We start from the raw sequence: 14,067 nt of genomic DNA, 5'->3' as shown, positions 1-14,067 counted from the left end.
AAAGTTGCACAAACCAAACCATCCTACGGACTGTTTTTCTTCCAGAGCTCAAGACAGATATTAAAAGCTAAAACCAGTTCAAAATACCTTTGAAATGATACAACACATCATTATTAATGCACAGCCCCAATGGTGCTGGATTCAGAATTCTACACAGAGAGAGCTAATAATATTAATTTGACAACAATTAGTCTCTGTTTCAAATGTTCATATTCAAATAAGTCCTATATACAATAATCATGGTGTGATAACTTAAACGACCATTGAACTAAAATGTGTGAAACCGGGAGGCATGCAATACGAGAAACACAGGCCTTGGAGAGTATCGATTCAATAGTGTAAACAAGCCTGTCTTTCATTCTTAACCCCCACAAAGCTGCAATCTTTTTAAGCGCTGCTCTTTCCAACAGCCACATCTCCGAATGCCCACGATGGTTTGGCTGCAGCTGTAGTGCGCCTCATCGCCTTCACTCCGAAAACATCATTCTTCCCCTGCACGACAAAATATAAGTTCAGTCTTCAGAAATTTTCCACTAGCTTTAAAGCAATGGAAAATGAAGCCATGTACCTTCAAGCAGGTTCCAGCACGGACGTTACAGATGGGAAAGTCATGGGGGCAGCAGCTGTAATGGTCATCACAGCAGGTGGCGCTTTCAAGTGGACAGCATCCCCATTCAAGGCACAGGTTTGAGAACTCAAAGATGCAGCAGCAGGTTTCAGCGGCGGGACAGGTGTAATATTCATCGCATACAGATGGTGGTTTCACCGGACTTGGAGGAGTTGGGCCTGGATTTGGTGGGTTTGGTCCATTTTTAGTGGGGTAGGAAGGCTCCATTGCAATCCCACAGAGACCTGTTGGGGAATCAATGTTACGTTGCATCCTGATGTAGCCATGTTCACCCCAGCTCCCGCCCCATGAGTTTCTCACAATCCAGTAATCAACGCCCCCTTCAGACCCGTATCCAACTACATTAACACCATGGTCCAAATTTGTTCCACACTTTCCAGTGAATATACCCTAAACACATACACATACCACAAATCAGACCCTTTCTCGAAGTGTAAATAAAAAAGAAGAAGAAAAGCAAAACTTCATAGAAATGGAGGCTATACCGATTGATATAACTGGAAACTTCTACCACCTCCTTCGATGGCAACAGCCACAACCTGATTAGCGGCAGCTTTTTGCAGTGCTTTCTCATCGTTTACAGGAACGTCTTCATAGCCATCAATTGAAACGACCCTAGCATTTTTCTGAAGAAAGACCAACACAACACAAAGATGATCAATCAGATATCAAAATATGCTTGGGTGTGCAAAAGGGAAAGTGATAAGTTGAGTGGCAATAGAGACCTTATATTGGATGCAGGAGCTATCAAAGCCGTTGTAAGGATAATCTTCCTCGGTGTCAATGCCACCGTTGTTGATGATGAACTCGAAGGCATAATCCATTAAGCCTCCATTGCAACCTTCGTTATAAGAAGTGTCACAATCCACCAGCTCCTGTTCTGATAAACTTACCAAGTCGCCTGTAACAACCTGGTTTATGCCTTCCACAGCAGCTATAGTTGAGAACGCCCAGCAACTCCCTTCATATCAACTTCAACAATTAGCATACTTCTAGTGACCAATGACCATATCTCGTCAAGAGTATAATTTAGAAAATAATAACTAAGCTAAATATATGATTTTGATTAATCCCTAATATATCTTAAACGTTTTAATTTCCTCTTTAATTATACCATTTTTTATTGGTTAACGTTGAATTGATTTATGATACTAAGTTCAGAAACATTTAAGAGCGAAAATAGGTCAGAACTTATTTTCCTCTTGAAAGCCTAAGTTTTCATCTTAATTTCTAGAACATGCCCTATAAATTTCCCATCAGCCAATTCTAATATTCACAGACAAAAAATATATAGTTCATAAATGTTAAAATAGAAAACATTAAATCAAAAATATATTAATAATTAGGGGCTAAACTAAATACATACTCCAAGGACGCAAACACATATTTAGCCGCTAATATCAAATCTAATAATGATTCAAATCTTCGAAGTTCTATTTTATGTGAAGTATAATACTAAATTACTTTTTTTTAATGTTAAAATAACTATAAATATATTAAAAATACTCCAATATTTTCTCGATCTATAATAAAATATCTATATAAGGTATCTAAAACCATCACCTTAATATGATATTTTAATTGAACAAATATAATAATTAGGATGAGTGTAATCAACACCTAAGAAGATGGCAATAGCCCAGTCACAAAAGTCACACATAAAAATCAAAATCATACAACATGTCCATTTTGTCTAGTTCCTTTCAATAAAGTCTATTTATGTCGTGAATTTAGTTCATTATGATCTTTATACTTCTAAAATATCTATTTTAGCTTCATATTTCAAAGTGACTGCTTTACTTTTCTATTTTCATTTTTATCTTATTTTCTAATCACAATTATAATGTAACCATATATTCAATCAATTTCTTGAAAGTTTGTAACACCTCTACATTAAAGGATTCCTTTTTCTTTATTGTGCATACAATGTATTAGAAATTTGCAAATAAGAATAAAATAATAATTTATAAAAACACAAAGGACCAAAAAACCGAAGGTAGATAACCAATATAAGACTAATACATATATGGTCAAGCAATCAATCAATATGGTCTCAAAAAAAGGAAGAAAGAAATCAATTAATGTACCAATTGCATAAAATAAAAGCATACTAATTATCGCCATCAAAATTCAACCACTATATAATAATTTTTTTAGAACAAAAAAAAAACAAGATATAATTACTTTTGTAAAGATAGATGTTAAAAAATATTTGAAAAAAGTAAAGAGACCCATTCAAATATCTCATGAGTAAAGGTATACCAAAAGGTCATTGAGCGGGGCCAGTGCAGGCGGAAGATAAGGCTGCTCCATTCCACGAGCAACCCATAAAGCTAATCAGTGAAAGCACCCAACGCCAACACCGATAATCCCGAGTTCACCAAAATCAATCTCCTTACAGATTTTCGAATTTTCAATTCCAATTTACTTAGTTAAATCATTGCAACCATGTTGCATGCCATCCTTTATTAGGCAGATTCAATTTCCTTTAAAATTGAATGATACTATTGAAATTACCCGATCCCTGTTTTCCCTTCTTTAAAAGAAATAATAAAAAAGAATAATCCATATTCTTCCCAATAATTGGTCAAATGGTCACATATTCCAAAAGTACCAAAACAAAATTTATGTTATACTAAATGGATAAAAACAAAGGCAGCGGCAAGCAGCAAAAAGAAAAAAAAAAGTCGTTAGCCCAAAGTTTCGATCGACCTTTCAAGAACTATCATAGCAATCGATTAGTGACAATACTATCACTAATTAAAGTTAAATAGTTATAACCCACTGTAATTTATACTAGTTACTGAAGTTGCGTGAGTATGTGCCAAATATAGCATCGTGAAAGAACAGAAGAGAAAGTAAGCGAAAAGAGAAAAAGGAAAAGACAGAAAATTCAGAGTAAAAACAGGAAAGCTACTAAATATTGAAATTGGAAGAATCCGAGAAAAGAGGAAGTTACCGCAGCTTCCCTGGTCCTTAACGGGAACGACGGCTCCTTTCTCCCTCCAATCGACAGAGTCGGGAAGTTTATCCCCAAGGCGAGGCTGATAGCGACTGCTCGTCTTGTTTCTCCTTGAACCAGCGGCGAATCTGGTTCCCAAGTACTTGGATCGGTACTCGGCATTGGTCAGATCTGCAAATACGTTCAACCCTAAACGGTAGGGCAAATTTTGGGCGTTGATTTCGTCGATGTACTTAAGATTATCCTTGAAGATCTCGAATCGATCATCCCGCTGTCCTCTGAGGCCGTTCCGCAACTTCCCATGCTTAGCACGCCACTGGTCATAGAGCGCCATCACCTCCTCATCCGTCCTCTCGGAGATGATCGAAGAAGCCAAAGCCAAGGCCGACGATAAAGTTATGATAACGAAGAACAGGAGAGGCATAATCTGCGAAGATCGGTAGGTCCCCATTTCTGTAGCTCGTTTGTTTGAGGAGGAAGAAAGTGTTGAAGAAAGTGTTGAAGAAAGTGGAAGAGGGGACGACTTTAAATACACAAATTAGTGTTCATCGATGCATTATTAAAAATAAATAAATAAATAAAATATTGAGATAAATGAATTATAAAATGTAAAAAAAAAAAAAATAATAATAATAATAATAATGTAGTTAGGAAGAAATGGGCGAATAGGACGAAAACACTTGGGTACCTAGCCACGGAAGCTGGTAATCGGGTCAACCCGTACCCGGCCTAGTAATCGGGTCAAGTCCTTGGGAGGTTGGGCGATTTACAGTGGACTTTGTGGGGGATGAAAGTATGCGTATTTTTTTATTAAATTTCGCCATCGTGAGTCACGTGTATACACCATTCCTTACTCCTTAAGCTACAAAATAATTCATGCCATCCTTATTGTTTTTTTAAATATTAAGTAATTCATATTTTAAAACACATAATTTTTTTTAAATCCTTTTTTTTTCTTTTATCTTGAATATCAATCAGAGCTTTAAGACATAAATAATCAAACCGGATAATTTGGATTTGAGCGAGTCAGGATTGGCCACGTCGTTCTAATATTGAATGGTTTGTATCGATACAGAAACTACTCGGTGGGCCCCACATACTTTATAGATACCGACCAATGAAATTTACTCTTTATTATAAATTTAGGTATTTTGAAATTTTTACAAGTTTGAGATAAAATTTGTAATTTAATCTAATTTACATTTGTCTCCTTACTCCATGCATTGACATTGCTATCTTCCTCTTTGCCCATTTCTGTAATTTCCCCTCTCTTATATTTTAATAGATCCATTATAAGATTTCCTTCCAAATTATCCGCTACTTAATTGTAATTAATTAATTAATTTAATTTTCGTGCTTTCCTCATGGTTGTGGGAATTCCAATGAGGATTAAAGAAATATTCTTTACAGATTTCAATACAACAACCTGGTTTAATATTCTTTTTCAATGAAAATATTTTTTAATTTGTAGTACTAAATAATCCATTCAATTTAATTTTAAATAAAATAATATTTTTTTAAACCCATGAACTATTAGTAACGTTTAAGATGTAACGATTGTAACAGCAAACTGTCCCATCCATGGCTTCAAGATATTTAACTTCATTGTCTTCATAGCTCTTATGGTGGGTCTCGACCTCAATTATGTCAAACCATATTGTTATTTTAAACCTAAACTAATGTTTGACATAAATTATAGTTTTATATTTTATTATAAAGTTAAAAATTTACATCTAATGTTAAATTAAATTTATTTATAGAACAAAATATGGATTAGAGTGATTAGTGGAGATATTTGTCTAAAGGGGATCCATTTTTATTTTCTTTTAATAATATGTTATAAAACTCAAAGCCTAATGTTTTTTATATATAAAAAATTTGCAATATAGGGAACATGTCCTTATTAAATTATAGAAATCCAGCTCGGTTTTTTTTTTTTTTTTTTTTTTTTTTTTTTTTTTTTTTTTTTTTTGGGTTGAATTATTATCAAGTGGCTGCAAGTAATATCATAGAGATATTTGGTCAGACATACTTGTCGCGTTCCCAAATTATGGTATTTCATTTTTATTTTCCCCAAAAATGTGACGCAATATTTATTTATTTCCAATTAAATATCTTTGCATCGTCATCTACCTTATTTTGGACAATAATGTGAGATAACCTATCAATTCAATGTAGCATGTCTTCTTCTTCTTTTGGTGCACATTTAGTATTAAATTTATTTTAATTCTAAACCCACTTTATTAAATAATTTAATTATTGTAATTTAAAATACGTAATAGTTTAATTTTTAATATGACAAAAATAATTGAGACGTAATAGAAATGTTTATAATTATAAATCCATAAATTAACAATAGAAGAAATGGGTTTATCAAGATATATATGAATTTATTGCCTAATTAACTAAGTAATTACAAACTAAAAATCAAATTATCCTCACACTCCCTTCAATTCTTCATAATTATTGCCACCAACCGTGGATCATTGGTGTACATGGCTAACAACTATTACTACTCAGTTGCTGCCTTTAGCCGCCTCTACTTTACCATCACCTTGCAGGTGATTGTATCTGTCCACGTTTATTATCAATAGAAATCTTTAAATTTTGTTTACTAATCATAAAAATTAATCATAGTGTTTTAAATACAAATTTGAAATTATATAACCCATATTAAAAATACATTTTGTTTAGAAGCAATTCAAACACGTTATGGCAGGTTGGATTGGAAGAGTGAGAGGGTAAAGTTTTGGATAAGGATTATTGTTTAAAATAGAAGAGTTAGAGAAGGAAGAGAGGATGAAATTTGGACGCAACTAATGAGGGGAAACTGGTCAGATTTAGACATCAGCTTGAACCAAAAACAAAAGCGAATATGATTTGATTAAAATAAGGAAGAGGATTGAAAAAGATGAGAGAGATTCGAAGAAGATGCAGATTGAATGGATCTGGTTTGTGAGTGGACAATAACTTAAGTTCCATTCACATGGGAAGCTAAGAAACAGGGAGAAGCCAGAAGGCAGCAACATGGACAATTGCCACTAGGCTTACGGCCCATACTGTACGCAAAAACAGCCACAGGGGCTTCAATTGGGCTGTCTGGATCTTCTGCCCACTTGACACATGCATCCCCAGACCCACTTCCCTCTATACCTCTCTATATTTCATCCTATTATCAAATAATTTAACATTTTATCTTATTCAGACCAACAATAGTACCAAAAACAAATTCAATTTCAAATGTAAATTATAACCGCATTACTACTAGTAGATATTATCGACTTCAGTTCGTTATGTATCGCGGTCAGTCTCACCGTTTTAAAACATGTATGGCTAACAATGATACATAACGGACTAAAGTGGACAATATTTGTTAGCGGTATCTTCAAGATGTTATAGTTGGTATCATAGCTAAGCATTGGGCGGTGTGCTAACGAGGACGCTAGCCTCCAAAGAGGGTGGAGTCAGAGATCTCACATCGGTTGGAGAGAGAAACGAAGCATTTCTTATAATAGTATGGAAACCTCTCCCTAACAGATGTGTTTTAAAACCGTGAGACTGACGACAATATGTAACAGGCTAAAGCGAACAATGTTTGTTAGCGGTGGCCTTGGGATATTATAATTGGTATCAAAACCAAACATTGGGCAGTGTGCCCAACAATGACGCTGGCCTCCAAGAGAGATCTCACATTGGTTGAGGATGGAAACGAAATATTCCTTATAAGAGTATGAAAGCATCTCCCTAACATATGTGTTTTAAAATAATAAGGCTAACAACGATATGTAATGAGCTAAGGCAGACAATATCTGGTAAGCTGTTAGAGTTAGTATTAGAGCTAGACACTAAGTGGTGTGCCACCAAAGAGGAGAACAAAACATTCGGGTGCGGAAATATTTTCGTAATAAATATTTTAGTAGCGATTGTGTTACATAAATAATTTTCAAAACATTTCCCTCTCATCAACTACATTGAAAACTGCCTTCCGTGTGCCTTGTTCATTTACTTTTCTTAATGATGGGAAGGATGAAAATAATGAATTTGTTTTCTTGTTTCCAATCATCAAACACGAAAAAAAGTTACATGCACCAACAAATATTCATGATTTTTCTGATGAAAAATACCAAAAGTATAATTTATGATCTAAATTTTGAATTATAGATTTGATCTTCATTCTTGGGTGACATTTTTTCTTGATGCAATGTTTTGTTGAACAAGTTTCTTAGATATTTTGGGAATTAAAAAATTGAGGGTTGGTTAGCATTCAAGAAATGAGTTGGAAAGGCTAATTAATTCATGTAATTAAAATCATTTATGAAAAAAGCAAAGGCTAAAAGAGGGGGGAAATGGAGGAGTTGAATAGGAAGTTGGGTATTTAAAATTCAAGGGATTTAAACACAAAAAAGAACGTCAACAAAGTGGCTTCGAATTTGGCACTCTGTAATGAAAATTGAAACTTGACTTAATAATATTAATGGAATCTTGAAATTTCTTTAAAGTTTTAGATCCCAACTGAACACGTTTTCGTCAAAAAAAAAAATTCACATTTGTTGGAGGTTGAAAATTGGAGGAATTGGTCACTCAAATTTGAACCAACTTTGCCAAACTTGGGTGTTCTTTCTTTTCAGCCCTACCTTTCAAAATGGCGTTGATTATAGGAATTGGATGCCTTCTGAGCCACACGATGACGACCCTCCTCCCTATGCCATTGGCACCCACTTATTTCTCTTGATATCTGCACCAAATGAATGAAGCCCCCCTTCGTTTCATCTGCCTCAACTCCAACACAGCATCTATCTCAATTTTTGGTTTAGGGTTCCTTCAACTGTTAGAAAGGGATCCAAGATTACTCATTCCAGGACTTTGTGGGTCTCTCCTAGAATGTGGGCCCGAAAAAGCAAAGCCCAATCGAAAACCAAACCAAACCAAACCAAACCGGAGAATTGAAATTTGAAAATGAATGAATTAATTAATTTTGTTGAGGAAAGAAGGGAATCCAAGGTGAGTTGTTGGTGGAGAGTTCCGGTATCCGGTAAAAAAAAGATCCCCACCTACTCACTCAATGACTTTTGTATTAAAAGCTGGGAAAGGTCAACTCTATCCCACTGTCTCCAACTAATAATATATTGTCCTGTTTCTCTCTCTATTCCCGATTTTACCGAGTCCTCAATCTAACGGCTACTCTCAACCTTTTGACCTTATCTAATCCCATCACTCATTTAAAACCCCTCTCCAACCGATTCACCCTGTAATTGGGCCTTTCCTACGCAGGAGGGTCAATGTACTGACAGTTTCTACATACGTGGCGTCCTGTCATTGGCTTCAGGGTTTGACGGCAGATGGACCAGAATCGACAGCTCAGTTGCCCGATGCCTTGCATAGAGAGGTCATCAGTTTGACTCGAATCCTTTTCTTCCCCTTCCCCCAATTTCTTTTTTCATCTTTTCCCACCGTTCTGCTTTTCCTCGTCACCATTTTCTTCTTTCTCAATATAATACTCTCCTCCTTCTGCGCCCCTTCTGTTTTTCATATGCTGCTTCTCAAGAACAATATGGCTGTGGAGTTTATGGTGGGTTTTGGGGACGCTGCTGCTAATTTCACGCCCAGTATGGAAGAAAATGCTGCTGTTTCTGCTGTTCAAGAAGCCGCTTCTGCTGGGATTCAGAGCGTTCATAGTTTCCTCACCTTGGTGTCTCATACTCCTAATCAACATCACTCTCAACACGATTCTTCCACTTCCACTGCTCCCGATGCTGCCGCTGGATACGAAGCCGTCGCCGATTCCGTCGTCAACAAATTCAAAAAGGTCATTTCTTTACTCGACCGGAACCGAACTGGCCATGCTCGTTTCAGAAGGGCTCCGGTTGATTCTACTGCTTCCTCTCCGCCCAAGGTCAAGCCGCAACATCAAGATCCGAGTTCGTCGTCTCCGATTTCAGTCCCTCAACTCAAGAAACAAGAATCAGTTTCTGCTTTTAAGGTTTATTGCCCCACGCCTTACTCTGTTGTGCGTTTGCCTGGTCTGCCCAACAACAACCCCCATCAGCCTTCTAATCAGCCAAGTACTTTTCAACCCCAGCAGAATAACTCATCGGGGGGACTAAAAAATGGGTCTGTAAACAGAAAAGACTCAACTTCCGCCATCAATTTCGCAGCCTCGCCGTCGATTTCCGCTGCAAATTCTTATATTTCATCCTTAACCGGAGACACCGAAAGCTTACACCCATCTCTGTCATCTGGTTTTCAGTTCACCAACATGTCCCAGGTCTCTTCCGCCGGAAAGCCCCCCCTTTCTTCCTCCTCACTAAAGAGAAAATGCAATTCCATGGACGATTCCGCCAGGAAGTGCGGTTCGTCTTCAGGCCGATGTCACTGTTCCAAGAAGAGGTAGGTCCTAACAACAGATTATATAAAATCTCCATAAAATTTTCGAAAGTGGGTTTGGAATATATTAGATTCGTTATTGAACTGAGAGTGTTTGCATGGCTTATCAGGAAAAACAGAATGAAAAGAGTGATCAGAGTTCCAGCGGTTAGTGCAAAACTTGCGGACATCCCACCGGACGATTACTCATGGAGAAAGTACGGCCAAAAACCAATTAAAGGGTCTCCTCATCCAAGGTGTGTGATTTTTGCTTTGGATCATTATCTTTGTTTCCACAGTTTTGGTTTGTGTGTGGTGAAGTGAAGTCGTTGAATGAATAAGTGGGTGGGGGCAGAACAGAAGGGGGAGTGGTTGACCTGTGTCGTCCAGTCCGTTGTTTGGTCTTGCAAGCATAATAATAATAATATATAGGAGAAAAGAGTGTAGTGTAGTGTATGAGGACCGACTGACTGACTGACTGAAAATGATGAATTTTTTGTAAATGAAACAGGGGATATTACAAGTGTAGCAGTCTGAGAGGCTGTCCAGCACGGAAGCACGTAGAACGTGCCTTAGACGATCCAACAATGCTGATTGTTACTTACGAGAACGATCACAATCACGCCCTATCCACCCAAACACCTGCACCGCTTCTTCTCGAGTCATCATAATAGTCAACTCACCAACGCCTACAATTCTCCATCAATATTATATAAATATATATATATAGTTTGGGAAAACCACAGTTTAAAATCATAGGGACCAATAGTCAACGCTGCGGCTTGAGCAACGTCTCCAAGAAGAGACTAGTGGTGGGTGCGTTGCACTGTCTGTCAATAGAAAATTAGGGATGCCCCTTTCCGTGAATGGGTTTGGATTTGGAAATTTGAAGGATGTGGGAGTGGGAGAGAGAGGAAAGGCATGGGACAATGGGGGGATGCTACGCTACTCAGTGGGGCTTCTGTTTTCTTAAGGCTTTCTTTCTTATGCTCTCCGATATTAATATTATTCCTTGTGGAATTTTATTGTTTTATAGCATATTGGATTAGATGGTGGATGTATTTTATATGTATAAACAAACATCTGACAAAAAACCCCACCTTTATTCCCATTTCCACCCAATTTTTATTCTTGTATGCTAACTTTCTTTTGCTTCAAAAAATTAGCAAACGTTTCGATCCATGGGAGTTTTAGATTGTACCGCAACGCTAGGTCTTTTTCCTTCCTGAATTTCACTTCACTTGGGTTCATCAAGTTTCAACTTTTCCTATGTGGGTCGAGCGAATTATCCATTTGATTACCTGTGGGCTTCGACCCATCACTGATATCATCTTTATGAATTCTGTTTAATTATTGGGAAGTCTAGTTTTGAGTAGATTGGTTCCAAACTTGCCATAATTACGGTGATTGACTAGCCAATCACAGTCAAATGACGAAATTAAGTCTTCCTTACAGATTCAAATCTGTCACTCATGTCTGTACCTTTTCAAAAAGAAGAGAAAAGGGACGGTTCATAACGTGTATCAAGACATTGAGCTTTTGTTTCACTAAGGCAGCTACACAGCTGTATGCAGTAACGCAATCATTATCATCTTAAGAGAATGGAATCCAATGGGCAAAAAGGAGACTCTAAAATAGAGAACAATAGTTGACTTTCATAAGACCTATCCGCTGCTCTTTAAAACTCACAGAATAATGTATGATCTTAAAATCAAAGTTCAAATGCAAATTAAAATATTGACACTTTAGAGTACTGAAGTGGCGGATCAATATATGAAAAGGTTAGATGAAGTTGTCATATACTAATGAACCATATCTCCAATCTGACGAGCAACTTATGCGATGGTGGTTTTTCTTCATTATAGTTTTTTCTTTTTATCATTGCCATTTGGTTTCTGTTTTCAGTGTTGGGACCCGAAGTACTGGACCCAATTCTTGAAAAGTTTGGATCATTGATTTCCACTTTTGTACTGTAATTTTTTTGGTTTATCGTTTTATGATTTATCAACTTGACACAAAAATCCACCTACTAATTTACAGAGCCATACCTGCTTGATCCCAAAGCGTTTACAGCATCCCCTCTTCTTTTTGCCAACTCTCTTATATATAACAAGCTGGTTTATGAATCTTGGCCTGATTTGGTCACCTCTTATAAAACCCTGAATGAACTACAAAGAAAACAATTTATTGGGCAGATAAAAATGAGTAAAATACCTCCCAGTGTTTTGCTGTTTCTGTTCGGCAACCTGCTCTCTTCTTTCGTTGTCCACGCCGACGCCATAGTCAATGTTACTGGCAACAAAACACAATACTTCAAAGTGGGTAGTGACAGAAATTCGGGAAAAGACTGTGATCGGGGGTGGGCTCACTGTAAGCAACCAATAACTGCACAGCTATCATCTATTTTGCCTGTTGAAGCAGAGGTTTTGATATTTGAAGACCTGAGGCTTTCAGTGGTGTACCCTGTGATTCAAAAATTCAAGTCAATTATCTCCTCGGATCCTCAAGGAATCACTAAAACATGGGTTGGATCGGATATATGCAACTACAAAGGTTTTTACTGTGACAACCCACCAGACAACAAGTCGGCCACGGCTGTTGCATCCATAGACTTCAATGGCTTCCAACTCAGTGCACCATCCCTCGAAGGCTTCCTCGATCAGCTCCCTGACATTGCTGTGTTTCATGCCAATTCCAACAAATTTGCAGGCACCATCTCCACGAACATTGCCAAGCTCCCTTATCTATACGAGCTGGACGTGAGCAACAACAGATTATCTGGTCCTTTTCCTACTGCTGTTGTTGGTTTGAACAGCCTAACCTTCTTGGACCTTCGGTTCAATTTCTTCACTGGGTCAGTCCCACCTCGACTCTTCGTGCAGGACTTTGATTTTCTCCTGATCAACAACAACAATCTCATGCAAAATCTCCCAGACAGTCTTTCCAGCACCCATATTCTCTATCTCACCTTAGCCAACAACAAATTTAGCGGTTCAATTCCAGTCGGTATTGTGGAAACTTTGTCATCTCTAACTGAGGTTCTGCTGGTAAACAACTCCTTATCAGGGTGTTTGCCTTATGAATTAGGATCACTTGACGAAGCAGTTGTATTTGATGCCGGCAACAACCGTTTAACAGGACCATTGCCCTTCTCCTTGGCTTGCCTAAAGAAAGCGGAGCAATTGAATTTCGCTGGAAATCTACTGTATGGTATGGTGCCGGAAATGGTTTGCGCGCTTCGAAATCTGATAAATCTATCTTTGTCGGACAACTATTTCACTGTTGTTGGGCCTCTGTGTCGGATTTTGATAGGGAGAGGAGTATTAAATATTAGAAACAATTGCATTCCAGATCTGCCTTTCCAGAGACCAATAGTTGAATGTGCAAAATTCTTAGCATTTCCCAGAGTTTGCCCTCGCATGTGGACTTATACTCTAGTGCCCTGCATGTTTACCTCTATCAATCCCCCAATTACTTCCATTCCCAAATATCAGCCACATTTTCCCTAAATTTGATAAATTCCGAGGCGCATCGCGGAATCGCATTGTCTGTGCTTTCAATTTTCTGCATCTCAATTGTAATTCCAAGAACATTCTCAGTAGAACGCCCATACACTCACACCTAAGGAAAAAGAAACGTATAAACAATTTGCAAGCCATTACATTATTGTTTTCTAATTCAATCTGTCGGACATTTGACATTCGTGTTCTAGATTAATTTAATTATGCAGATGTTTAAGCGATACCTGTTACGAAAAAAGAAAATATATTACCGGAGGACAAAGAAGCGAATCACTCACCATTCACCAATTAGTGGAAGCTGCGTCTCTCTTCCGATGAGGAGGCGACAGCCATAAGACGAGAAGTTTCAGCATGGGCGGTGGCCGCGCGCCTTCAGCCCAACCCCTGTTGTTACCCGCTGTGTTCGGAATATGGATCAATGCGCTTCGGGTTGGGTATCAATTATCAAATACCTATCCGCAAAGTTCTTTTCACTTATCGTATTTTTTTTAAAACATTTTTAAAAAAAAAATTATGAGTAATTATAAATTATTGAAACAAAATTTAACCATTTCTTATTTTTTTAAAAGTTTTTTTTTGAGTATTATTAAAAC

General features: G+C 37.3%; 3 protein-coding genes across 3 annotated transcripts; 2 read left to right on the top strand and 1 right to left on the bottom strand.

Moving 5' to 3' along the window:
- Positions 1-84: 84 nt before the first annotated feature.
- LOC111788700 (cysteine proteinase mucunain) lies at positions 85-4,104 on the bottom strand. Its single transcript, XM_023669143.2, has 5 exons — positions 3,588-4,104; positions 1,354-1,589; positions 1,114-1,254; positions 569-1,018; positions 85-492 (listed from the first exon to the last, which is right to left on the bottom strand). The coding sequence occupies exons 1-5, from the start codon at positions 4,039-4,041 to the stop codon at positions 388-390; spliced, it is 1,386 nt and encodes a 461-aa protein (XP_023524911.1). The 5' UTR covers positions 4,042-4,104; the 3' UTR covers positions 85-387.
- A 4,991-nt stretch (positions 4,105-9,095) lies between these two features.
- Positions 9,096-10,961, top strand: LOC111788840 (putative WRKY transcription factor 7). Its single transcript, XM_023669386.2, has 3 exons — positions 9,096-9,977; positions 10,085-10,210; positions 10,465-10,961. The coding sequence occupies exons 1-3, from the start codon at positions 9,121-9,123 to the stop codon at positions 10,622-10,624; spliced, it is 1,143 nt and encodes a 380-aa protein (XP_023525154.2). The 5' UTR covers positions 9,096-9,120; the 3' UTR covers positions 10,625-10,961.
- A 1,118-nt stretch (positions 10,962-12,079) lies between these two features.
- Positions 12,080-13,593, top strand: LOC111787592 (uncharacterized protein At4g06744-like). Its single transcript, XM_087121617.1, has one exon. The coding sequence runs from the start codon at positions 12,155-12,157 to the stop codon at positions 13,460-13,462; it is 1,308 nt and encodes a 435-aa protein (XP_086977743.1). The 5' UTR covers positions 12,080-12,154; the 3' UTR covers positions 13,463-13,593.
- The last annotated feature ends 474 nt before the right edge of the window (positions 13,594-14,067 follow it).

The sequence above is a fragment of the Cucurbita pepo genome, chromosome 2 (assembly GCF_057944985.1).
Source record: "Cucurbita pepo subsp. pepo isolate OVF chromosome 2, ASM5794498v1, whole genome shotgun sequence".
NCBI classification, from domain to species: domain Eukaryota; kingdom Viridiplantae; phylum Streptophyta; class Magnoliopsida; order Cucurbitales; family Cucurbitaceae; genus Cucurbita; species Cucurbita pepo.
This window is presented reverse-complemented; position numbering and strand designations above follow the sequence as displayed.